This window comes from Camelus dromedarius, chromosome 1 (assembly GCF_036321535.1).
Source record: "Camelus dromedarius isolate mCamDro1 chromosome 1, mCamDro1.pat, whole genome shotgun sequence".
Classification (NCBI taxonomy): Eukaryota; Metazoa; Chordata; class Mammalia; order Artiodactyla; family Camelidae; genus Camelus; species Camelus dromedarius.
Window position 1 is genome coordinate 97,147,484 of NC_087436.1, and position 27,685 is coordinate 97,175,168.

Here is a 27,685-nt window from a genome sequence, read left to right on the forward strand (position 1 = left end):
TTGCACCTCAAGTTCATTAGGAGTATTTGTCTAACATTTATCTATTGTTTTATTTTTGACTGGTTGGATATCAATACTGGCCTTACAGAATGAATTAGGAAGTGGTCCCTCCTTCCCTATTTTCTGAAAAAATTTGTGTAGAATTGGTATGATTTCTTTCTTAAATGTTTGGTAGGATTCACCAGTGAAATATTTGGGCCTGGAGCTTTCTGTGGATGGGTAGGTGATTAATTACTAAATTGAATTTTTCTAATAGATACAGGGATATTAAGATTTTCTGTTTATTCTTGTGTCATATTTGATAATTTGTACCTAAAGGAATTTTTCCATTTTATCTGTTATTGAATTAACATGTGACATAAAGTTTTTCTTTTCTTTATTTTTAAAAATAAATTTTATTTTAATTTTTAGTGGAGATACTGGGGATTGAACCTAGGACCTCTTGCACACTAAGCATGCACTCTACCACTGAGCTGTTTCTGTCCCCCCAGGGTTTCTCTTAATCATCTATAATTTAGCCCCTTTAACGTTCATAGAAATTGTTTTGACATTGTGTCTTTGTCCTGATATTGGCAATTTGTCTCTTCTGTCTCTCACTTTTATTTCCCTTCCATGAGGTTTATCAGTTTTATCAATCTTTTCAAAGAACCATCTTTTAGTTACAGTGATTTTTGAATTTTGTCCATATTCTAGTTCATTGGTTTCTATTCTTTTTAAAATATTCTTTCTTATAGTTACGTAGGTGTATGTATATATGTGTGTATGTATATGTATATACATATACATACACACACACATATATATATTTTTTAAGAAAGGTTAAGGACACTGTTCTGATCCTTACATTTAGATAGAAAAATAGAACTCGTTCATGTAGTAGTAGATTCATTACCCTCTGTTTCCACAGTGTTTTTCTCTGTCACTGCTGTTATGTTGTATTCTAATTAATTACCTGTAGTGTCTCCCTCCCAAGGCTGTAGGATCTTTGAGAAAAAGTCTTGTTTTATTTTCAAATTATGCTCATGGAGCCAGACAAATTTTTGACTCAATATTACAAACCTAATGACCAAAAAAAAAAAAAAAACTATACAAATTCTTGGGCAAATATGATCATTTACTTTTGTGAATTATAAATTATAAATTACAAGTGAGGAACAAACACTAGTGGGATCCAGTAAAACCACTTCCTTTAAGACTATTTAGAAAAACACATTTATGGAATTTGGCCATTATATTTAATTAAAATTAAACTTATTTTTGAATATTGGTTTTTTTTACCCAAAAGAATATATGTGTCTCTAATTCTTTATTCAAGCTGGTAACATCTGTTTTTATGTATGTACTTTAACTTACCTATTTTTCCCTTTACTTTAAGCTATTTCCGTGAGAGAAGAAATGTTGCTACCTCAACTGGAAGATCTGTGACACAGCAAAGTGAGTCTCAGCATTTAAAGTCTGTAAATTAGTTAGTACTTTTTTGATAGCCTTACATGTGTTAAAATCACAGTCAAGAGGGCAGCCCCCCCGAGGAGGAGTGGGAATAACAGTCTGCTAGGGTTTATAGTACTACAGACTTTCAAAGGTGAGTAAATGAAAGACAGAAATGTACACAGAGACTCCTGGAAATTTGTGCATGCCTATGGAAAAAGATTTTTTTCTACAGCCTTCATTTATCATTAGCTACAGTCGAAGGCATTTTAACTAAATTACGTGGTTTCTGACAGTCTGAGCTACAGGACGTAGATTTATGGAAAGTAATCTTGCCATGGTAACAGCAAAGGGCTTACATGGCTCTGATCAGTTGATTATTGACAGAGGCTGTTTGTTCTTTCTGAAAATTCTGCTTGTACAAGTTCAGGAATGTTCTTCCCAATGATAAGATGACAACACTTGGCTACTGAACCTTTAAAAAAATTTACCACAGCAGAAAATGCAAGTGTTGAGAGTTCTTTCTTGTAGATTGGTGTAGCTCAGGGATGGTGGTAATTCTCTTGAAGTGATTTGTTTACAGGTGCTTTAGTATTTATGGAAATAGAGGGATTATATTAAGTGGATTCTGGCATTTTGAGTGCTATTAACATCTGATTATTATTCTAGTGAGCTTTAAATGGTCATTTGTTGGAAATTATAGTAGAATTAAGATTAATTTTCTGCCGTTAATACTATCCTCTTATTTAGGGACGAACATTATAAATGTGATATGACAGTTTCCACTCTGTGTGCGCAATGTGCTTAGTTATGTTAACATGGCTCTTAGAGGTTAGCGAGGACATTTTTGACACATCAAAAATGTGACTTTGAGAAACAGTGAGTAATATGTCTTGGTTGGGAGGTGAGAGGTGTAGAGAGTGAGAAAACCATGGTAAGAGTTAGTTTGGGGGTAAGAATTAGCATATTTGGACACTCAGAGAATAAAGCTTTAAGTTGTCATATTGCTATAAAATAATTAAACACATGCTTTTTTTCTTTGAACAAAATTTCACATTATTCACATCTTTCCATTCTCATCCTATAATTCCCCCAAAAAGATTCAAATGAGGAGAATTCATCTTTCATTTTACCTTATGGAGAGACCTTTCTCTTCCAGAGACTAGAAAATTCCAAGGTTAGTCCCATACATTTTAATTTTTTTCCATATTCAGTTCTTTGCTTTTCTGCCTATATATGCCTCTTCATTTTCCTTTAAGCTGTTTGAAGAATGTGTTATATTGAAGAAAGAAATTTCCAGTCAGTGAAATTCTGTTCAATAAAATAGTAAATTTATATCTTTAAAAATATATCATCAAAACACATTTCAGTTTGGATTTCAGACGTATAGGTTGGTGGGTTTGCAAAATTTTCCACAAGATATGTTACTTTTTTTTTTTAAAGAAAAACCCCCATAAAAAGCAAAAGCAAATTAACAAAAACCCCTAGATTTTACTTTGCCTTATGCCCAAATATAGACAGACTTGTAACTCTTTGCAATCTTTGGAAACTGTAAATTATTCAACTTATTACTGAGTTTTTCCTCTCCAATACTTGTGCTATTTTGATATATTTTTTTTCTTGATCATGATGAGAGAGAAGTTGAAAGACAAAAAGTAAGTGGGAAAGTAAAAGTAAATTTTATTCTTAGTATCATCTCTGTGCTTCTTAGCTGAAATGATATTATTAGTGATTTCAATAAAATATTGAAAAAGGACACCAAAAGGCTATATTTAATACAGTCTCCCCAGTTGTTTTTATTGACAATTGACCTAAACAATTAGACATGTATTTAATAAAACTAAGCTCAGATATTGTAGATCTTTGTAGAATATTACTACCCTAAAAAAAGTATATTTTTTTTATAGAAGAAATCTATAAGGAATGAATTTTGGACTCATGAAGAAACACTCAAAAGGGAAACAACTACTGAAAGAAACTCATTTTTTGTCAAATCAAGGTACGAGGACATGATTGATGGTAATTGATTCTTTTGAATAAAACATTATGCAATGTTGAATTCTTGGTCATATTATATTTCTAAGAAAATAGTTTACATTGGTAAGTTCCAAATCCCTTCTTTCTATCACAGCACTCATTTTAATAATTGAATTTAGAGTCTGTAAACTGATCATATGTTCTATAGCAGATTATTTTTGTCTTTTCCTAGTTGAAACCACACTCTCCTCCCCAAAGTGGCAAACATGTGATGACCACGATTGCACCTTAAAAATGGAAGGTTATGTTAATATGAAGAAAGGGACAATGCACAAAATGTCAGATTTTTTTACAAATGTAACACATTCTTCTTATTAGAACTTCAGCATTGACGAGCAGCTTGAAAATTAGTTATTTGTATCACACATGAAATTAAACAGAATTCATAAGGCAGCAACTTAAATTTTATTTTTCCTCAGCTGTATTAAGACTTGGCATACTGCATCATTACCTGACATTCATCTTCTATTTTGTCCCTCATTTTTCCATGGCTAATGCTGTTGAGGGTTTCTTTAAGTTGAGACTAAATAATAGAATATCTTCAGTAAGCATTTGATATGAAGCTATTACAATGCAAAATGTGGAGGAGACAAGGGTAAATCCTTCTTTAAGGAAGCATGGTTTTTAGAACACTGTGTCCAGAAGGATGTAATCTGATGCCTAGGCATAGGCATATCTGTTTCATGGATTAGCAAAAACTTCTTTGTAATGATTTTTATTATACATTAATACATGGCTGAACGAATCTATTTTGTCATCCCTTAAATCTATATACGTAGACTTAGCGATGCCGTGTTCCAGTAAATGTTACATATTACACAGCTTTTACCTTCTGAATGTACCCTGGCCCTTTCTTGTTTTATAATTAGCAATGTGGGGCAGTTTTTCGTCATCATTGTTGCAAAATAATACTAAAGCTCTCACATGTCAGACGTACTCTTTTTTTCGTCATGTTATGCTGGAGCATAGGGTCCTTGGAGTCAGTGGGGAGCCAGAGATGGGGCAAACATGTGGAAATAAGGTCTCCAAATAGACCAGGTAGTGTTCATGATGTTGCCTATTAAGTGGCTGGCCACTTAGTGGTACGGGTGAAGATGTTTAAATTGTCATGCAAAAATATGGCCATCTCCATCCTACCACTGTACCAACCACTAGAATAAACAGATCAGATTAAATGATACATAAGAAAAAAACACACTAGTTCTAGTAGTAGTCAAATATGTCTTAGGATAATGAGAGACTTCTATTTTTCTGGTCAAGAAGAGTTTTGAAAATTATCAGATGGGTTAATTGAACTCGTTAAGATTTTTCCTGGCCTTAAATTTCTGTGATCGATTGTTTAATAAACAACAAAAGTAACCGACAGCTTAAGTCACATACAGCGCTGGGAAATACCAACACCATTCTTTTCTGTTTAGCATATATGATAACAGGACGGAGAATATAAGTGAAGACAAGGTGGAAGATATTTGGATACCTCGAGAGGACAAAAGCAAACTTCCTGTAGACTCTGCTTCAGAATCAGAATATTCAACAGTAGAAGAATGCTTTCAGAGTTTAAGAAGAAAAAACTCAAAGCCATCTAAATCTAGGACTCAAAAAGCATCGAATTTGGACCCTGTTAATAGGCACAGTTATCCTCTAAGCTCAACAAGTGGAAATACTGACTCATCAATCATTTCCTCAAATGTGATATCTCCCTATGCCTGTTTTTACGGCTCATCTGCAAGGAAGGTTAAATCAGGATGGCTCGACAAACTCTGTCCCCAAGGGTATGTATTTATTCTTTTTTTTTTCTTAAGTGGCAATTTTTTTTCAGGGGGAGGTAATTGAGTTTTTATTTTATTTTTTTATTTTTAGAGGAGGTACTGGGGATTAAACACAGGACCTTATGCATGCTAAGCATGTACTCTGTTAAGTGGCATATTTTTAAAAATTCAGATGTATCCATTTCTAAGCCTGCTAGGTTGCTGCTGCTCCTCCCCACCTCCTACACATACAGATAGAGTTTTTAGGGATTTTCAATACACTTTTGCAAATGCCATTGTTGGGACAGTGAGGGACATGCACAGTGGCTGCATGGAATGCTGGGTTAAGGTTCTAAAGAGCAAATTAAAACCAAGAGTTACAATTTCACATCTAGATCCTTAATGTTAGTTTCTAACTTTACACCAAAATGCTCTATCCTGTGTCTCAATTTGTAGCAAAGAAAAACAACACAGATGGAGTTAGTATTACTCAGTCCACACTGTTTGGCTTTTGCTCCTCTTATAACAGTGTTCTGTTTGGGAATACAAGGCTTATTGTAGTTGGGGGAAAGTACGTCATTGTTAGATTTTAGCCTTCACTGTTATTGATATATTGTTTTGATTTTTGAATGTTGCACAAAAGGTCAGAGTCCCTTGAATATTATACTTTTAAAACAGATTTATCACTTCAGATGTGTACAAAGAAACTTCTGTCCTTAAGCATTTTATAGTACTGAGAAGTCTTTGGGGAGGCATTATATTTAATTAGAATTGTTTTCTGGCATCCTGAATTTTGAATGTCCCTTTGAAATATTTACTGGAAATGTTTCTCATGAATTATTAAATTATTTGGGGATTAAATCTCTCATGTTCAAGTAGTTGGTGTGGTGAGTCCCCGTAAGGTGCTGGTTTTCTCTACTCTTCCCCAGAAAAGGTGCATCATTTTTAGAAGCCTTGTTTTCACCTAAAATAATTTTTATTAGCAAAAAAATTACCAGAAGAAGCACCAGTTGACTAGTGGGAGCAGGAATTATATTTCGTAAGAAATCAAGAAAAAAAAAAAGCCCAACACTTTTGTGGTTAGTAATTGTATGGTTAATACTTTATAGAATTGCATCCCTTTGGCAAACTGAACCAGAGTTCTTCTTAGTATCACGTATTTTGTCTCTCTGCTTTCTGCTTTCTGGTTTCATTAGGACGACAAAATAGTCAGCTGTGTCTAGTTTTCATCAGTCATCAGTGTTATTGGTAAATGCATAGTCAGATTGCAAAGGGATGTGTCAGCCCTGAATATATACACTGTTGGAATGAAACAGTGAGCTGGAATAGTCTCAAACCTTTTGTTCCTGTAGGATTTAAATGTTTAGGGAGGTCCCAGTGCTCTTGCAAAGTACCACTGGAAGGCGGAACAGACTCTGGGTACAGAGCCCCCAGCAGCTGCGGTTTCCTATGTGATTTCTGGTGGTACCTCGCTCTCGACAGAGTTAGTATGTTTATGCTTCAGGCTCACTGAGAAAGCTTCTCCATTACTGGCCTCCTCTGGGACAGTTAGAACATTTTCCCTCTCTCTTTATCACAACTCTGACTTTCCATCCTTTCTATTTTAAGCCTGCCTCAGGTTAGAGGCTGTAAGTTTTCTAGATTTATAGTTTTCCATTTGAGGGAAAATAATTGAATTTTCTGGCTTCACAGTCTCTTTCCAAGATACCAGGATGCAGATGGGAAGGTAAACAAAGGAGCTTGTTATATCACCAAAAAGTTTAAAGGCTCTTCTCTATGATTCTATTAACTACAACTTGAAAGAAGTATGTGCACCTGCCTCAGAAGCACGTATTTATTAAAGCACAAGTAGCACCTGCATCTTTCCTTTCCCTAATGAGACTCCGTAGGCCATGGTGAGAGTGTTTAAGATGCTTAGTAATTAGACAACTTGATGCCTACCCATTCCTTATGCAGAGATTGCTGAGCTTTGTATAATTCACGGTTGTACATCTCTTTGGTGCAGGTAGCACTGCTTTTGATCGCGTTCTAAATTCCACAGAGAAGGTATTAGCAAACTTTTTCTGCAAAGGGTCAGACATGAAATCCTTTGATCTGTACAGCCTTATGGTGTCTGTAGGAGATCAGCAACTCAGCAGTTGTAGCATGAAAACAGCCACAGAGAATATGTGCACTGATGAATAAGGCTGTGTTTCAATAAAACTTTATTTATCAATACATTTAAGAGGCCAGGTTTGGCTGATGGGCTGTAGTAGCATAAAACAGATTAAAGGGTTGGCTAAAATCTTACACCAGCTTCCTCCATGTCCCTTGGGCCCCAGATTGAAAATTATAACTGATTGAATACAAAACAGTAAAGCTACTTTATTCTTCTATCAAATCTAGACATCATAAGAAGCAGGGTCCCTCTTTGGGGACCTCTACACTTGTTCTTTCTGCCTTGAATACTCTTACCCGGAGAGCAACATGACTTGTACCTTACCTCCCTCAGGTTCTTACTCTAAAGTCTCTTTTGCATTGAGGCTCTGAACTCCAAATTCAGTATTATCACTGCCCCTCTCCCCCATCCCTGCAACACTCCCTTAATTGTTTTTCTCATAGCTCACACATTGGGTGACTGACTGACTTTATATCTGATCCATGGAACAGTCATGTCTATTGGCTCTTGTTTACTACAGCATCCTAAACAGCTGAAAGGTCGCCTGGCATGTGGTAGATGCTCTTAGTGTTTGTTCTTGAATGAATTTGTTAAAAATAACCCTAGCATTAGACATAGTACTTTCTTTAAATTTTTGTAAAACAGGTTGTTTTTTTAAAAAATTATAGGGATTTTGTAATAAAAACTAATTCTAAACACTGTACTGGTTAGAAATCTGCAGGTACCGTTGGTAGCACTGGTAAATATGAACAGAGCAGTGGACTCTCAGGGTCCTTATTGAAATTCTGTTTCTGTCCTAAAGACATGTCCAAGTATTGTCAAAACAGAGTTTAAAAACAAATAATAGCTGTACTCAGTTATTCTTCCTATCTTTCTCCAAATAGTGTTTGAAACTGTCCTCAGTCATGAGTGACATTAAACAAAATAATCAGATTCATAATCTGGATTTATTTCACATGACTGAGTGTCTATTTGCTTTTGAAATGGAAATGCCAATTCTGAATCAGTGCACAGTATGTAAAAACTGCCCACTATTTAGTAAGAAAATAATTTTTAACACCATGCAACTAGAGAAATGTGGAAACATTTCCAATTGAGCTTAAAGTATGAAAATTTATGTAACTGTTAGAATGATCTAATTATAATATAGCCTGATACTATTGGTTTAAAAAATTGTATGGAAAAAACTTGATAAAATGTTGGAACTCGGGTCTGTTGTTAGTGTTTCAAACAGCCCAGGCAGATATAAAACTTAATAAATGATACTTATTTTAGAGAATTCTCTGGGTTTTGCAGATTAATAAAACAAGATTCTCCCCTTTCCTACATGTAACTAAAAACCTCAAGCTCTTCAGCAAGTCTGAGTAGATGCAAATATGAAAGACTGGATAGAATTTATTCCAGCATTTCTTGACTATGTAACTCAGAGGACAAATCCTGTGAGTCGCTGTAAAGGAAAGAGAACATGGTTGATTGTGCCACATCCCTTCTAGGAGAAGCACATATTGAATATCCAAGAGTATCTGCAACTCGGAAACCCTTTCGACTTTTTAACCTGTTTTCTAAAGATGTTTGTGTGTTCAGTATTAACACACAGAGCGTAGTTACAAAAACTGCACTGTATCTTGAGGAGTTCCTGTTTTACTTGACAAGATGATTTAGAACTTCTTTCTTACTCAGTTAAATTCTTTTTTAAAAAAAGTATTACTAATTTTTTTTTAACCATAGAGAAGCGTTGTGTGCCCATGTGAGCCTGGGACAGCAGAAGCTGTTTGTATATATAATACATTTAAGAATTTATGAAAGAATATAAAGATGAGCAGGATGTGTTCCATGTCTTTTTTGTATCTTCCACTTAGGGCAGAAAAAAATACAAATAAAAATACACTCAAAGACAAAGTATGGTAATTGATACAGAAGGGTCCACAGAGTACAGAATCATGACGTTACAGAGAGGTTGAGAAAACATTTCTTCTAAGATCTTCTAGGGAGGAGAAAGCAGTTGGAAAATGGGTACCATTTTAACTGGCGGTTTTAGATGAAATACTTTTCAGGCGAGAGGGAGTGAAAGGGCATGGGTGTCGTGATATCTGAATGTCCTAAAGTCTGTGAGATATATAGAAGGGTAAGTTGAGGTTGTTTTATGGAAGATGCAGATCGGGCTGTAGGACCTGGAGGGAGAAACTGCCAGTGAATTGCATGTGCAGGTTGAAAGCCAGTGATCAAATCTCCAAAGAAAGGCTAAATCCCAAACAGTGGTTGAGAGAGCACTCTGAAGCCAGTCCTGGGACTTGGTGGGACATCAGAGCTTCTGCTGTTGGTACCTTTGTCAGAGGCTGACTTTCCAGCCAGTGCCCAGAGTCTCCAAGGCTACCACAGTGGAGCGACTCCCCATCTGCACAGAAGCGTGCAAGTGCCTCAGATCTCCTGGGAATGCTGTCCTATGGCCAGGCTTTCAGTGCAAAGCAAATGTAGTGGAAACTTAACAAGTCTTTATCTGACCAAGGTGTTGTGTATCAATCACCTTGTGGAATTTAAACATTGACTCTTAAATCTCTGATAAAGAGTGTCTTTTTGCCCATTTCTCAAATCACACATAACTTGTAAAGACTGTGTCAAGTGAATAAAAGTTTTGATATTTTATTTGCAATTTGAGGAAAAAAATTCTTAGTTTTAGTATTTATTAAAATAATATGGCTAATTTCCTTCAGTCAGTCTAGCTACAGAGAAGTGAATGAGGATTTCGAAATCAGACAGAAATTAGAATTGTTCATCTATCACTCATTCTCTCTGTGACTTAACGTCTCAGAACCTCTGTTTCCCACACGTAAAAGTGTAAGGGCAAGACTTTCTCCATGGGATCAGTTGGAAAAGTAGGTAACATTGGGCCTGGCCACAGATCCCCCTAATTGGAGCTCAGTAAACCTCAATTTTCTTTCTTTTCAGAAGAGCACCATTTCATTTCAGGTGATCTTTGATAACATTACTGAAAGTGAGTTCTAGTCAATTCTTACCGTGGCAACCATAAAGTAAAGAAATCATGTGTTTACATTGAATATTTAAAGTTTAGTTTTTTTGGTGGTTATAAAACCACGTGGTTTTAAGTGTCTGAAAGTTCTGCCTGACTTATTTTTAAAAAAATAGCTGGGGGGAGGGGAAATTGGATGAAGGCAGTCAAAAGGTATAGACTTCCAGTTCACAGGATAAATAAGTGCACGTAAACAACATGACAAATAAAATTAACACGGCTATAATATATGAACGTGGCTAAGAGGAAGTATTAAGAGTTCTTATCACAAGGAAAAAATTATTTTTCCACTTCTTCAATTTTGTGTCTATGTGAGAAGATGGATGTTCACTAAACTTACTGTAGTAATCATTTCGTGAGGAATGTAAGTCAAATCATTATGCTGTGTACCTTAAACTGATACAGTGCTGTATGTTGGTTATGTCTCAATAAAACTGGAAGAAAAAAAAAGGGCAATGTTTCCTCTCATCCCACTTCATCACAAGAGGCAGCCACTTGCTAATTTTTTAGTAGTTTCTTTCGGTATTTACTTTATCTTAATAATTCCATACTGATGCTTCCTGACTTTTCAGTGATCGGAATTAACTGCGGAAAGATTAGCCTAGAATATAATGTTTATTCATTTTCACTGCTGTTCACCCGCCTACACACAGTTCCCATCTAATCATATTTTAAAGTAGGTGTATAAAATGAGTTTTATCTATATTTACTTTAATATTCTTAGGACTGTGTAAAGGCTACTCATATTTGAGCTTTGCAACATAGAATGATGGCTTTTTCTTTCATTTGCCACCTTTTAATTTCCTTGGAATTAATAATTACTGATTTTTTTTGTTTGCTTAGTTTTTTTATGTACTTATCGCTCATTTATCCACAAATTCTTCCTCAGGACTATAAATCTGTGAAGTAACCAAAATACACACACATGTCAATTTTATCATCCTACAGCCGCCTAAGAAAGCTTATTTAGTTTATGTATTGTAACCCACTTTTGCTTTTTGTTATCTTACGTTTAATGTAGAAAGCACTTTCTTACTTTTGACCTTCTTATAACGTACTATTGTTTCACAGACACCCTATGTTCTCTTATCTCTCTGTGGCTATTCATAAGTGTTTTGAAGCTTTCTTTTCCTGTAGACTTTGTTTCTTTCAATTTTTTGGAGGGGGTTTCTTCCCCATCTTTTATCTTTGAGATGCTTTCCTCAGATATTTCTTAATCTTGGGCATTTTTTTTAATTAAAACAAACCACTTTATTAGCTAAAAAATAGAAACCATTGTCTGAGCCTTCAGCAGGTCATAATCTTTTTTGCCGGTGGAGGGTCTTGCCTTGATGTTGACGGCTCCTGACTGATCAGGGTGGTGGCTTCCGAAGGTTGAGGCCCTGTGGCAGTTACTTAACATAAGACAGCAATGAAGTTTGCCGCATCAGTTGAGTCTTCCTGTCATAACTGATTCTCTGTTTGGGCTGTTCATCTTTAAGGAGACGCCGCAAAGCTGGTGGGATCGTGCTCTGATGGACCTTGCTGTCTATTTCTTGCAAGATGATCTCGTTAGGCCTTTCCTAATATGTTTCCTTGGAGACTCCTCATGCCAGCATCTTTAAAATGAGCCTCTTTATTGAGGGTGGTAAGGCTGATTTGGGGAGCTTAGTAGGGAAAGTGGACTTTGAGAATAAATATTTATGATGTGGACTTGATTCTACTGTAATACTGTCCCCTACCTTCAGCCATATCTGAGTCTCCCAGTCTAGAGACCTGGGTTTGACCTTCTCTAGTGAATAAAACTCTGCGGTCCTGCTGAGGAGGAGGAGGTGCCGTTTTCCAGCTGTGGAGTAAGGGATGCATTCTGGGGTGGAGTGGTGAGGGGTGCAAGTTTATCTCTTCAGTAGCCTTTCAGTCAGTCTTCCTGTTCTCAGCACCCCCTCTCCTTCATATTCACTTCCAGAGTTGCTTGGTACTTGTATCTCCTGAGACTTTCTGAGATTTTGTGAGTAAATTGGTTTTCCTCTCAATTTGAACTCTTGTAGGCTTAGCAATCAGCTCTGTGAAACCTCCTGAGACAGCCCCTCTCCCTCCTTGTGCTTTCCTGGTTTCCTAATACTGTCATTTCCTTCTCTCATCAGTGTTGGTTTGTAGGTATTTATTCATTTTCATTTATTTTTTAATCTCTTGAGGTTTTGTGAGGAGTAAAGATAAATACAAGCTTTTAATTGATCATCTTAACTATAAGCTGGTTTCATGTTAAATTTTTATTTTTTTATAGAGTGTGACTGTAAAATAAAGAGGTGTCATCTTTTAACGTGGCTTTTCATCTATTATGTCGTGTAAGCACTAAGCTCTTTGTAAATAGTGCAATGATTAGTAGTCACACGTTAAATGCTTTATCATTGACTTCTAAAACTTTTTAGCACGTGGGATTTTGTGGTAAATAACATTTGTGTTTTTCTCATTTAAAACAGAGACGGAAGCTGGGATTTCAGAGAAATTTTGTTTTATTTTTTTCTGGCCCCAACTCATTTTGCTTCATAGAATCTTGGAAACTATCATTTTGGTTTGCTTAAAAGTAAGGAAATACACTTTAGAATAGAAACATGCTGACATTTTATAGAAACATTATAATAATTCCTTGGATGTGTATCTGTAAAATGCTTCATAACTAATGCTGCAGTATTTAAAAGCCTCATACTTAAGAGTAATTAAATAAATAAAGAAATAAAAAATTCATTATTAGATATATAAACAAAAATCTATACTTTTGGAAATTGTAGTAGTTCTAAAAAATATTGAGGCTAGTTAAGGTTGGAGCAGAAAATAAGAGAAAATACGCATATAATTCTTCAGGATTATGTAAACAAGGCACATGAGTCTGAAACAGCATGTTTATGACACCTTTTTTTAGATACTTCTGTTTAGAATGATAAGTATGTTTGTCATGATTAAAATACCATGATTAATAAAAGTCATAAATTTGACTTCATCACTTTGAGGTTCATTCTGGTTATGTGATATTTGAAGTTGACAGTTTGGTAACCTCTGCCTCCCTAAATTAATATTGTTGGTTAGCATGCTTGTCCAATTTTGCAGTTTTTTAAAGCTAAAAGATACAATCTTTAAAAAAAAAAAAAACCTACTGGCACTTAGGAATGAAATTAAACAGAGGTGCCTTCATATAAATACTTCATAAATAGATAATTAATTGTTTGTAATACACTGTACTTAAAAAAGAAATTTTAAGATACACAATTTTGAGACAGCAAAAACTGACACCAGGTGGTGAGGCTGTATTTATAATAGTGGTCGAAATATTACATCACCTGCCCGGCCAGAGCTCAGGGAGAGAGCTGATAGAAATCCGTTCAATAACACTGCACATGCCTTATAAAATGTTCTAAGAAAGCTTCTTAAAGAAATGTTTCCCTTTGACACCCTAAAAACAAAATAGGGTAAAACCAAGGCTAATTTTTTTCCTGTCTACTTTACCTTTTCTTGAAGGAATTCTGAAGCACTTTGCAAAGTTGAACTCACATATTAAATGCATAGAGGTCAAATGTTATCGCTACCTAACGGGATATCCAAGATGCTTTGCTATAAAATATACCAGAGTCTGTTTTGTACAGTGGTTAAGAGCACACACTTTGGACCACAATGCCTAGATTTGACTCACTGGAAAGCTCTTTATTAGTCGTGTGGCTTGGGCCAATTATTTAACCTAATGATTCCATTGTGCCTTCATCTGTAAAATGGGAGTAATAATATTACTTGCCTCATATGGTTGTTTGGAGGATTAAATGAATTAATATTTGTATATGCTTGCAACAATGCCTAGAACAAAGCACTCTATAAGTGGTGGCTGTTTTTATTACGAAGATTATTGTGCCAAAGAAGTTCTTTATTGACTGAGGCTTTAAAATCTCTTCTCTGGCTGATAATTCTTTATTATTTCAGGTCTAATTTGTGTCACGTGATAGTAGGAATAGAGGCTAGAGTGACATTGTATTTTATACTTGGTCCTTTTTTTGTAACATTTACTAAATACATCAATTTTAATTGGATTAGGGGAAGTTAATTGAAATTTAAGGAAAAGGCATCATTTATGTCAGAGAAAACTTAAAAACCATATTTACTGAAGTATAGTTGATTTACAATGTTTCAGGTGTAAAGCAAGGTGATTCAGTTACATACACACACATATATATATTCTTTTTCAGGTTCTTTTTCCTTATAGGTTATTACAAATATTGAATATAGTTTCTGTGCTATACGGTAGGCCCTTGTTGTTTATTTTATATATAGTAGTGTGTATCCATTAATGCCAAATTCCTAATTTATCCCCCTCATCAGAGAGAACTTAAAGTACTTTAGCAATCTCTTATTGAATGTTAAAGATTAATTTTACATAATTACACTGGAATTAGTTGCCTGATGTTGAGTAGACTTTCATAAATATATGAGAAAAATATTTAACTCTTGCACAGAAAAGATAACTCTTAAAAATTTATTATTCACCAACATTTTTTAATTTAAAATTGTATTGATGTTTAGAAACCAAGTACTTCTCAAGCTCTCCCTTTTATGTAGTTGAATTTTTGATTAATTTATAGAGTTTACCAATATTGAATCCAAGTTTCCATTTGCTAGAAAGGAGGACTATATTGTGAGGAAGTATCTAAGTTATCTTAAAATAACCAGTTAGTAGAATTCAGTATTGAAGTTTACATGCAGAAAATAGCTAGTTGAATACTGACACATTTAATGAGTTAAATAGATTCAAAAATGTTTATGTAAATTTAGTTCTAGAAACAATTTATTAATTTGCATTTTTAAATAGGAAAGTACAAAATATACACATCTTAAAAATGTATTTTAAAACTGGTTAACTCTAAAATGTATTTTAAAATTACATGGAAACTAATGATGAATTTTTCAAGTTTTCTGTAGACTCTACTTTTGCTTTAATAACAAGATATTTTACAAGGCTTTTATTTTGTCATATAAAAATTCTGATCTTTAGTATTTGATAAAAGCAAAAAATGAAATTAAGGGTGAAGTAGTTAAGTTAGTAGTGTTTGTATTCTCCATACATAAAATGAAAATTTGAGGAAGCATTTTTCAATGAGAAATATATATTCACTCATCACTCACTGAGTATTCAGTTTTATAAGTTAGGAATTGTGGCAGTCACTGGTTTTACCTTGATAAAAAACATAAATGGTTTTTGCACTCAAGGATCTCAATACCTAGTATGGGAGATGGAGGACACAAGACAAATATATGATTGCAAGTTCTGCTGAGTGCCATGAAGCAAAGAGATGGGGCAAGAGGCCCAGGGAACCTGGAGGACCAATGTGTTATTCAACGGTGGCCACTTGGGGGAATGACTTTTGAACTGATGTCTCAAGGATAAAGAAGCCAGCCTCATCAAGAGCAGGCAGGGAGCATTCCAAGTGGAGAAAATGGCATGTGGGAAGGCCAGGAGGCAAGAAGGAGTTTAGAGAAAGGAGGCAGGATGGCTGGAGAGTAGTGTCCGCAGAGCAGGTACCCACAGATTTGATGGTGGCTGAGTGAATAGCAACAGAAGTAACGTGTTAATGATGGGAGTGCACAGTGGCTCTCTCCAACTACGAAACAATTGATTTGTCACCTGCTACACTCACTCCGTTTTATCGTGGACTGGGATTTGTCTCATTTCCTGGTCCTTCAGTCGATCATTAGACAGACTTAATCTTTAAAAACATTGGGTTGAAGTGGCTGAACACATCAGATAATCACCTCGTGGTTGAGAAAATGAAAATGGTTGGGGGGAGTATCTTAGGAGTTGAGCCGCTCAAGAGGCTGAGGTTTTGGTGGCTTTCCTGAGTGTGTCCTTTGTAGTCAGTGCCTGAGAAAAGAAATGTAACTAGTCACATGGGAGCATCTTTGACTGATCTCTGAGCTGTCTGCCCACCCTCCTCCCCTTCTCATTTTTCTGTGGACACAAATGTTAAAACTCTTCGATGATGTCTCAGACCTCAAACTGTCTATCCAGATGGTGATGGAATTCTAAGAAAGCTTTATGAGTCCAAATTGCTACAACCAAACAATCTAAGACATGTTAAAGTGGGTTTGACAAGTTTTCAAACTTTGAATTTAATTCTGACTTTTTAGAAGTTTTTCCTGCCTTCTGCCAACCTTTCTTTTAAAAGATGCTCATTATTTGAGTGCCGGTCGTTTGAGGTTTTCTCTGTCATCTTGTCCATGTTGCTAAGGGACATGTGCATAATCTTGTCACTCATTCATTTAACAGATTCGTTTTTAGTGCCATATTTGTCTCTGTGTTAGTTGCTTATCATATAGGGGAGAATGAAACCTCCTTGGACTTTTTCCTTGTAAAGCATGAGGGTTGGTGTGGGAGACAGACATTAAGCAACTAAGCAAACATATGTAATCAGAGATTGTGTTAAGCGCTATGAGGAAAAGGAGAGGGTGCTTTGAGGGAGAATAACTTTGTTATTCTCCAGGAGAGGAATTGCAGAAAAGGAATGTCTGTGTAGGTGGCTGAGGTGGAACTCTGAAAGATAAGGAGAAGTTAGCAAAGGAAACAGAGGGATAATGGAAGGTCCTAAGAGCTTTATCGCCTACAGATGTTGCTAATTTTTATTCTGAAATGGAAGATTATAGGTACTGAGCTCAAGCTTACCACTCTTAACCATGTAAGGTAGGTGGGGGCCCAGAACAAAATCTTGATTTATAGAATTACAGTTGGGATTGTGTGGGAAGATGTCTGTTTACCTGCCTTTAAGTATTACATGAAATGAGTGCTATGTGCTTTTGTTCAATGTATAATTATTGTGTGTTTGGTTGGTACTTCTTTGCCTTTTAACTTTTAACGCTGGCAACTTGAAGAACGCTTAGGTCAGTGAAGGAAGTAAGAACCGACACTGTCGGATGTTGCAAGGTTAAGAAAACACATTGCAGACCAAGAGAAGTTAAGCAGAAGCAGAAGGATGAGGGATAAGATGTGAAGAGGGCTGGGAAGTTCGTTGTGGTTATATAATTAGAAAGTCTTGACATGTTCGTATTACTTAATGATTTATTAAATGCTTATATGTGAAAATGTGGTCCACACTAATGAATTTCAAACCTTTTCTCCATTTGATCAGATTTATTCTAAGTTTATCTTAAGCAGAATCACTTGGCTGATGATCGGTTTGGGAGGCTCATGGTGTTTCACTGGAGTCATAGGTGTGTGGCGCTCAGGAAACAGCCTGGAAGACCGGTTCTCCACACTTCCTGAAGTGCTTTTTCTATCTTTAAATCTGAAAACCACAGAAAGTTCTACCATTTTCTTATCTTAACCATGTTAGGAAACTGTGCAAAAGGAAAAGGCAGACATGGTCATTTACCTGTTGGTTTAGAAATGACTGTTTTTTCAGACCAGAAGTTAGTTTTCGCATATTATCTGTGTTCAAGGCTGAGCGTGTCTAGATGGTGTCCGTTCACACTGAGAGTCATGTAGAGAATAAGATATTCCAAACCGTTAGGATTGTCTGACTTCAGGGAAGGGGACTGAAACTAAATAAAAACAAGCCCAAGGGGAAGTGGTTTTTCACCTTTCCCTTACAGAGTCAGAACATGTTTTCTTCTCCTTTATGCCTAAATAAGGAACATGGGATACTGTCGTGTTTTGTTTTTCATGTCAGTAACCATTTTAAACTGCATTGGCCTTTCATGTGGATCTTTGTTCCAAATTGTTAATGTTTCAGTGAATTTTGGATGATTGCAAATGATTCTCTAGATTTAGACAGCTTTTTCAGCTTATTTGATCAGAATTAAAATATATAACTATGTAAATCCGATTGACAAAGCTGTTTGTTTGTTATGTTAGCAAAATATTATTCATGCTCCAAAGCAAAAAATTAAGAAAAAAATAGGATAAAATGTTATAAGCTTAATGTAGGGTAAAACTTCATGTTATCTTCATTAAGGGATTAGCCCCTTTAAGGGATATGGGTGAATGATTGTGTTTCTGACCACACTTTGTTTTCCACTCAGCCTTATAAATGTGGGTGATGACACCATTAGCAGCTACATTAAAAAAAAATACCTAGGTCACCTGATTAAAAATTGTCATTGTATGTATTTTTTCTTTCCTATGTACTGTTGTCAAAAGTGTACATTTTCATGCCTGTTGTTTTCTTTGCTTTTTAACAGCAAATGGGAACATACTCAACAGTTATATTACAAATGTATCTAAAATCCAAGTTTATGGTTATTAAATATAAAATGACGATTTCATATATTTTACAGAAAACGCATGTTTCAGAAAAGATGGGTGAAATTTGACGGCCTTAGCATTTCTTATTACAATAACGATAAGGTAAGTACATTTCACACTTTCCAAAGATTGCCCTGGGCTTGCTAAGTGAACATCAGTAAACTAAGCACGTGGCTTGGTCTTTAAGAACAGGAGTTGGACTATCAGTGTGAAAAGAATTTGCATAGGATAAAACACCTAACTCTTTCCATAGTTTAACTTCTCCCTGACAGATTAAAATTGGGATTTTTAAAAAATTTGTATATCTAAAAATTATTTGTGGAATATCTCTGACCAACTGCAGGAAATTGCCATGAGGGACAGACACCTAAACGAGAAACTGCCTTTATCCTAGACGACACTAAAACATGTTCACAGGATGACACCATAAATGAGAAATGGTGAAGTGAGGGGAAGTTATTTTGTACTTTGGACGGGCTGTGGAAAAACCCAGGAGCACTTCTTGGACAGATTTCAGTGGTCATGGATTTTAAAGAAAGAGGAATGTTTGTACCTAGAGAAACTTAGAAAGAACAGCACTTGGTAGAGAGAAAACAGTGAGAGGCCCCGATTGTCTGATTGGACGGCAGAGCGTATGGAGGAGACAAGTGGGAGAGGAGGCTGAGAAGCTTGTGTCTGGAGTTAGAGCTCATGGAATATCTGGATTGCAAGGGGTTATAATACATTCTTTAGGCAGCTGAGTTCTTGATGTGATACTGTTTTGATCACATCCTTCTCATTAGGTATGAAAATGTCTTTATTCTTAGGAGATGTATACTGAAATATTTAGGAGTGAAATGCCATTATATCTGCAAATGTCTTTCAGATGTTCCCTATCTATATATATATTGTGTTTACATACATATATTTGCACACATGCATAGTTAGATAAAACAAAAACTGACTATGCGAGCAGTTGAGTTAGAGGGTGTGAGTCAAATTGAGGTAGAGGATGGGAGTGTTCATTGTACTCATCTTTCAACTTCCATGTGCTTGAAAATTTCCTTAATTAAAAAGTTGGAGCTGGTAAATTTAGCCTAGTTTTTGTTAGTTAAAATCAGATAACTTTATAGTCTTAACCATATACATTCGTTCAATATACTCATTTAATCATGTTCTCTTACATTTGGTTTATAATCTAACATTATCTTCTCATTATGTAGAGGTTTCCATTACCTAATATTGGTGATAATTGTGGCTTGAATAGAGATTTAGACTTCCTTTCATATATCGATTCTTTAGTGCTACAAGGAAGAAGAGTATATTCTTTTAGACAGACAGTACTACACACTACATGCCACAGCACTAAGAATAATAAAAAGCTTACGAAAGTGTTAATTGTTTGATTTCACTTTGCAGTGGTCCTGGTAAAGCATCAAATAGGTTTAAAAACTCACCTTTGACATTTGCAAGACAATAGGATGAACATTTTTAAAAGCTGGTTTTCTGCCTCAGCTACTGTCTTTAGTTTGCTTGCTCATTTGAATGTTGAGGCAGTTTCTACGCCTAGGGTGGGTACAAGGTAATCTCTATCAGATGCAATCTGACCTCTGGTTTTCTTCAGCACCTGTGCCCGCCTCTGGTTTGATTGAAATGAGGAGGAGAACTATTCAGAAGGGAGACAGGCTTCCATGCCATCAGGCTCTATTGCTATTGGTGTCATTATCCACATTTCTAGTATCTCTGCCCAGCTGGACTCACTCTGTCCTTTAAAAAGCTCATCTAAATTGTAGTGAGTTGATGAATGCCTATCCACAGTAATACAGTAAAAATGATGCAGCCTTGGTTGGAAACTGAGATAAAAGTTTATCTTAAAATGAATTATTACAAATCCTTTAGCTTGACATGAAAAATTTTTTTTTAAAAATCAGATTTCCTATGGCATTTTATTCCTTTACTATTCTGTGATTGGTTTTGTGTTGGCAAAAGAACAAAAACACTGGGATGAGTATTTCCTGAAAGGAAACATGGCTTCTGTTGTGACTCTTCTGGCAAAAGGGATGGATTAGTGGACTGGGAAGGTGGCATTTCAAGACCAGGGAACAGAAGGCGTGGGTGTGGCCGTAGCTGCCGTCTCAGCTGGATGTGCAGTTTTCCTGGTCACGTGCAGTGAGTAGTCAGGTCTTTCCGTGTGTAAATGTGCACTTGAGGAACATGTGGTCGGGCTCTCGGGAAGTAGTTTGCAGGGTTGCCTGTTTCCCTCGTTTTCTTCTGCTTTCTTCAGTGTTACTCTTTGATGTCTCAGCAAGGCCTTGTCATTGTATTGCTGAAAACGGCATCCTCCCACCAGCCTTGATATCTTGTCACCCGCCAAGAAATCTAACTCACCCCCATTCTCACTCAGCTGTGGGCAACGTTGCCCCGTGGTCGCTTCATTGTCTGCAAGTGGTAGATAAGTGACAAACTTGACCTAGATATCTGTGTGTTAGGGGCTCAAAATTTCTTCCTGTAAGGAAAATTTTACACTCTGAAGAACGCAGCCATTTTGAGCCTGGTGTCATTTAGGTTTTTTACTTCTTTTCCCTGTATTGTCTTTACTGTGTGTTAGAAGAGAAATGTAAAATCAACTCTACGGTGTTAAAAATGTCGATATTTGTCTTGGAATCTCAAAATAGATTATAAATGAGCCGTTAGAGAAACTGCAACTTCCTGAGGTTAAGGTGACATCATATCTCGCCCCTTTAAGTACGTTTTGATCACTTCTGGGGTATTTATTTATTTTTCTGTTACTCTTCCATAAGTACTTACTTTTCAAACACCATTATTGTAGGCATTCAGGTGAGTTGTAATTTTTTAAGAAATTTTTTTTTAATCTCTTTGAAGAGAGCTAAAGGAAGGAAAATCTCATTTTAAAAATTCCCCTCTCTTTCCCTACAGCACTGTTTGATTTTTCTCTGCTGAAAAATGGGTTAGTGGTAACACTTCATTCCACAAATAGTTGATTATCTCACTAGAGATATATTTTTATAAGCTCCTCTAATTCGTAGGCAAACTACAATTGAGAATGGATCACCTTGGGGGTAAAGTGTAAAGAAACGTTTTTGGCTGTTCTGGACCTTTCACCTTCTGGTGTCAACCACTGCACATTTACAGCCAGAGAGGCCCTTTTGTGGTCCCCAAGGGCGCTGTGCCCCTCCCGTCCCTTGGGTGCCCAACTGTGGGGAGAAGACCTCTCCCTCCTGAAAATTCCTAGCACCCTTTGTGTCGAGCATTGCTCAGCATCGCCTTGTAACTCACCTGCATTTATTGGGTTTTCTTTTTAAGCCAATCGTGTCGTGTATTTCTTTGCAGTGACCTTTTTCAACTCTGTCTGGGTACACACCGTGGAAACCTTGAGTGTGTCTTTTCTCGTGTTTTCACTTCTTTGGTTTTGCTCTTCCATCTGAATCTCATTAGCCATTGCCATCCATGAAAACCCTGTGCAAACTTCAAAACCCATCTTGTTCTCCTCCTCCACAAATCTTGCCTTTATTAACTCCAGCTATGACATTTGAATGATAATATGCAGGAAAGGTTAGAAGGAAAACAAGCTGAAAGCAGGGAGGTAAATCAGGAGCGTGTGCGATAAATCAGACATTAATTTGTTAGGGTGTGGGCTGCACAGGCCAGCGGAAGTGTTAAAAAGTAAATTTAGAAAAATACTGAAAATGAGCTGTCAGAGTTTGTGTAATTATGATTGATTGGACATAGGATTCATTCATTCAGAAAATATGCATACAATACTGATTCTGTGAAAGCTGATGAAGAAAATACATGTAGGTCACACAGTCAATTGGGAAAGATTGTAATCCAATGATTACATGGTAAATATAAAAAAAAAATCACCATTTCAATTAGAGTTAGTAATTTCGATAGAGGAAAAGTACAGGTTACTGTTAGCTCAAATGAGGGTTATCTGCCCAGGTGAGGATGAGGAGCCCGAGAGAAGAGACTAGTCAGAAGGGCTTTTTTCAGGAGCAATATATGCTGAAATATGAAAGACGGAGAGCCAGTAAGTATGTGAAGATGGGTACAAAAAACTGGTCCTTGCAGAACAGACAGAGAACGCAGAGTCACTGGATTGAGAAGAACCATGATATGTTCAGGGAACCTCAAGAAGATGTGCCTAAAGAGCCAGGAAGTAGCGGGAAGCAAGTTGACGTTGTGGACGGGAGGAGAGTCCCACGTTGTGTGGGTGAGAAAGATCAGCACCAGTAGACGTCTCTCCTGCTTGAGGCTGATTGACTGGAAGAGTGAGTTTAAAGGGCGGATAGAGAGGGAAGGTGTGTTTTCAGGAGATAATTCAGTTTTAAAGTTTGAGGTGCTTATGGGACAGTTATATGCACTCTTGATGATTCAAAATATGGAAGTGGAGTTTATAGAAATGGACAGAGAAGGACGAAAGGGACAGATTTTAGGACTCTGCACACAAAGTTGGTAGTTGTAATAGTAAGAAGAGATTTTCTTAGAGAAGATAAAGCCAAAAAAATGGAAAATAAGGAGAAGAAAAAGTTATTTTGTAAGTACTTATTCTTTGACGTCTGTCTTCTTTGTCTATGAAGTTGCCCCCTCTTCTCCCCGAAGATTCTCGCATGATTTTGGCTGCTTGAGAGGACAAAAGAAAGCCTTCACTGGGTTGTTATTTAAGGTGGCATTAAAGAGTGAATAGGATTTTGATGGACTCATAAAGTCAGGGATGAGAGATTGGAGCAGAGCAGTGGAGGAGAAGAAACTGTCAAATAACTAAGAGGGAGTACCATGATGGTACAGTGTATCTCTTCAACTAGCAGAGGAGAAAGCTCCCAGGAGACCGCCATGTTGCTCAGAGTGACTGACTTGTACCTGTTTGCTATGTAGGGCTGGAGTTTGCTGCCGGGAGGAATATGGACTTGGCATTTGTGCTCTGCATGGGATGATTTAGTACGTTCTTCTCCTAACCAGTTGTTTCAAATTCTTGGGACCTGCTTAAAAGTGATGGCTCCATGGATGATGCTATGGAAGGGAATCTTGGAAGAAACCCCATGAAGTTGTATCCAAACTTTTTTTGACACTCAAGGTCTTCCATAATGTGGCTTTGATGTGTGTTTTCAGACTTAGCTCTTTTGACTCTACACTACAAATCCTCTTCTTTCTTTACTTTATGCTTTTATTATTCAATCTTGCCAGCCAGGAGCCCCTCCACTCCTTCACTTATCTATTTGGTTAAACTTAAGGTTTCTTCAAGTCAGGCTCAAATGTCATGATTTCTGTGAAAATAACCTCTGACCTCTTGTAAGCAGAATTGACAATCCTCATCTTTGTACTCTTATTTCCCATGGTTTGTCCTCAGTTTTAAACTTTTCTCTCCCTAGATTCATTGGTTTTTCATTTTGAGGCAACTTGAATGTATAAATACTCTGAATTTTCCTTTCAGCACAGGGCCCAGTAAATATTACACTCTTGGTAAATAGTTGAAATTGTTGGGTGATTGTTGTGCCAAATGGTTTAGGAGGGTCCAGGAAAATGAAGACTGAGAAAGTTATCAAGAGTCTTCAGAATGACTTTCTTGAGCAAAATTGTTAACATGTATATGCCAATTGCAAACAGCTGAATCCACATTTTTTCACTCTTTCACCATTGGAGTATAAAACATAAAGTAATGCAGTGAGATTAAGATCTTTATCATCAGAGCGTTGGGTAATGTGGTTAATTGATATAATCCAGCAGTCTGGTTTCTGAGATAATATTCTTGTTCACAGTGTATAGCTGTGCTTTTGAAATGGATTAGTTACAGTACCTGTTATGGCCAGCAGATGCCTGCAAACACCGTAAAATCACTTGGACCAGATTGTTTAAAAGAACACACTGCTGTTTTTTGGAACCATGGATTGCTAGTCTAGTATAATTTTTCTTATGTGATTCATTACCTCTTAATGCCAGATGAAGAGAAAATTGAAATGATATCCCACTTAAAAGGGGCACTTAATATTTTCCTTTCTGGCATATTAAGTGTATTTGAGGATATATGCTATTGGCATGTGATTTATAAAATTTAGACTGAAATGAGGAAAGAGAAAGCACTTGTAAATACTGTGCCATTCTGTTTTTGATAAAGGGGATTTTATTTTAATGTCTTCTGTTATCTTTTTCTCTAACCAATGCAGGAGAAGTATTCAAAAGGAATAATTCCCCTTTCTGCTATATCTACAGTACGAGTTCAAGGCGACAACAAATTTGAAGTTGTTACAACACAAAGAACTTTTGTTTTTAGAGTAGAAAAAGAAGGTAAGATTATTTCTTTATCCCTATGAAAATACAGACACTAATTTTTGACACATCAGAAGATTTAATAAACCAGTTAAGCTAGAAATGTCAGGCAGTCTTTAAATATGTTATTTTTTAAACATTTTATGATAATTTTTTGAATGCCCTAATATTAAAACAATCCACTTGACAAGTCATTGTTCAGTATTCTCTCATGCAACAAGTATTTAGTGAGAATCTACTACATGCCAAGGATGCCTCTAAATTGGGAGCATGTAGCAGTGAAAAAAAGTAGACAAACATCTCTGCTCTTATGGAGCTCACCTTTAGCTGTTATTTTGATGGTGCAAAAAGTTTAACGTGGAGAAATGATTTTTCTAACAATGAAAAGATTGGTTTTATCAAAGCTTATGTATGACAGGTTTTAACTGAAAACACAGGCATAATAATCATTCTAGTATTGACTTTGGAGCATCATTTATGTTTCTTGAAATTTTTCGCCTGTGTCATCTGCTGTGGGTCACTAGATGGTGAATATTGATCTAAAGATGGCATGTGGTTTATGGATGGAGCCTAAACCTTTAAATTTTCTCTGATATTTTGGGGGTGGGCAGGGAAGGGAGGCAGAGGAGTTAAAAGTTATTATAACTGTGATCGACTATCAACATATCAGAACGATAAACCTCACTACTTCTAAGTAATGTAGGTAAGGCCATCTTCATTTAGTAAAGAACTAGAGTTTTACCCTATTTTAAAGCCTACTTTTATTTTAGTATCGATTATAACGAAACTTGATTTTTAAAAGTACTTCTTGGTAGTTAATTATTTAAATAACGGTGATATGAAAAAAACTACTGAATACTTGATATCCGCTAAATGGTTCATTTTCACAATAGTCTTATGAGGCATGTAGGTATTACAGTTACTCTGTTTTACACATGTAAGTATTTACCTTTTATAAATGATGATCGTATTAGCTGTTATGGGGCAATATTTGTCTTTTTTAAACTGCTCGGTTCCTAGAACTTATACCAATGCATCATGCCACATAGAAAGCATCTAATAAATCTTACGTATCACTGACAAGCTTCCATTATTGCTTGGGATAATCAGTAAATGGATACATTCCAGCTGCTGTACCCACTGGAGCAGCTTTTTTCCAGACTAGGAGTCACTCACTAGCCATTAGTGAGATCAATTTAGTGGTTTCTGATGGTCCCCCACAAAATCCCCCAAAGCAAAAAACAAACATGAAGTAGAGTAAGAAATATCAAAGTGCATTGCTTACAGTAAGTGTAAGTAACATAGTGTGAAACATACCTATGTATATACCACCCTGGTGTAACGTAAAACGTGTTTCTTACTTCACTTGCTGTTAAAAAAAAATGTCGAGAGCTATAGCCTAGAATTGGGGTTGGCAAAGTGTGGCCTGTAACCTAAACCTGGCCCACTGCTTGTTTTTGTAAATGCGGTCTTGTTCACCCCAGCCTCTCTCATTCATTTACATTTTGCCTCAGGGCTGTTTGTGTGCATCAGGGCAGCCTTGAGTCCTGGCAGCGCAGACTGTATGGCCGGGAAGCCTAGGATATTTACTGTCTAGCCCTTTGCAGAAAAAGTTTGCCAACCCCTGTCTTAGAGTATTTTATATAGAAATATGTATTGTGAATGATTGCCTGAAATTCAGAAAGTTACCCATAGTGTATCTGAAATCACAAATTCTCTCTTCCTGTACTTCTTAAAACACATGGCATTGCCTAAAACCCTGGCTATCGGGATGGTCTTCCTAATGCTTTGGCCTCCACTGCCCCGAGGTGATTGAGGTGATTGCTTGTTTCTTTGAGGTGTTAGCTCTTCCTCTTGGCTCCTCCTAGTGAATTTCACATATGCCACATAGTCTTCATTTTAATATAGACGTACTAAATAAAGCTTCCAACTTGTGTGAAAATCTGTTTAGCCATATTTACTTGTAACAGTGAAAAATTAAACAGACACGTTTTATTTAAATAAAATGTATCAACCCACACATGTTTAAAAGTTACAATGTTTACAATTGACCAGTAAGTCCTTTTGTGGTGTGTAGTTCATCTTTATGATGTAAACTGAGTATAAGAATTTCATGAACCTTGGTTTGAATTATTGTTTGTTAAATAAAGTCTTACGTCTTTAATTTTTGAAACCTTAGAAATACTGCTTCAGTGAAAACTGAAGTTTATCCACATGGAATTACTGAATATGCTATTTTCATTGAAAGTCATTTTTACATAGTAACAACTCACATCTTTAAAGATGAGTGTAGAGGTGTGTGTGTGTGTGTGTGTGCGTGTGTGTATGTATATGAAAGTAAGTGGCATATGTGTCTATGTATTTAGTATGGAGTCTTTAACAGGATACTAAATATGTTTTCAGTGTATTTTTTTCCTCCTTCCATATATACAAATGGTTGATTATTTTTTATTTGGTGGGAACTGAGAAATCAACCACATTTGCTTATAAAAATTTTGATTTAATGAACTTAAGCCAAATTAAACTTTGCTTCAGTTTAATTAAGAAGCAAAATCAAAGTTTAGAACAGAAAGGACAATAGATTGACATCTCAACAGAGATGAATTCTTCACTTTTGGTGAAAGGTTTTGAATGACCTATATACGCAGCTGTCCTTGGTCTCCCAGAAACCAGCATCACTCTTTCTAAACTGCCGCTTCACCCGCTGGCATTGCTTAGAGAGGATGGCAATCTGGCATCTTTTCCCCACAAATTCTCTAAGGCTTCAA

The 27,685-nt window shown here is 36.2% G+C and overlaps 1 protein-coding gene across 4 annotated transcripts in view; it reads left to right on the forward strand.

The window, feature by feature from the left end:
• Positions 1-27,685, forward strand: part of ARAP2 (ArfGAP with RhoGAP domain, ankyrin repeat and PH domain 2) — a 163,525-nt gene that overhangs the window by 25,089 nt on the left and 110,751 nt on the right. For all 4 annotated transcript variants that reach the window (XM_064487557.1, XM_064487566.1, XM_031436241.2 and 1 more), the window contains exons 3-8: positions 1,376-1,434; positions 2,529-2,605; positions 3,336-3,427; positions 4,884-5,237; positions 18,686-18,755; positions 24,815-24,935. In XM_064487557.1, the coding sequence (XP_064343627.1) occupies positions 1,376-1,434; positions 2,529-2,605; positions 3,336-3,427; positions 4,884-5,237; positions 18,686-18,755; positions 24,815-24,935 (773 nt within the window). The remainder of the gene's footprint in view (positions 1-1,375; positions 1,435-2,528; positions 2,606-3,335; positions 3,428-4,883; positions 5,238-18,685; positions 18,756-24,814; positions 24,936-27,685) is intronic.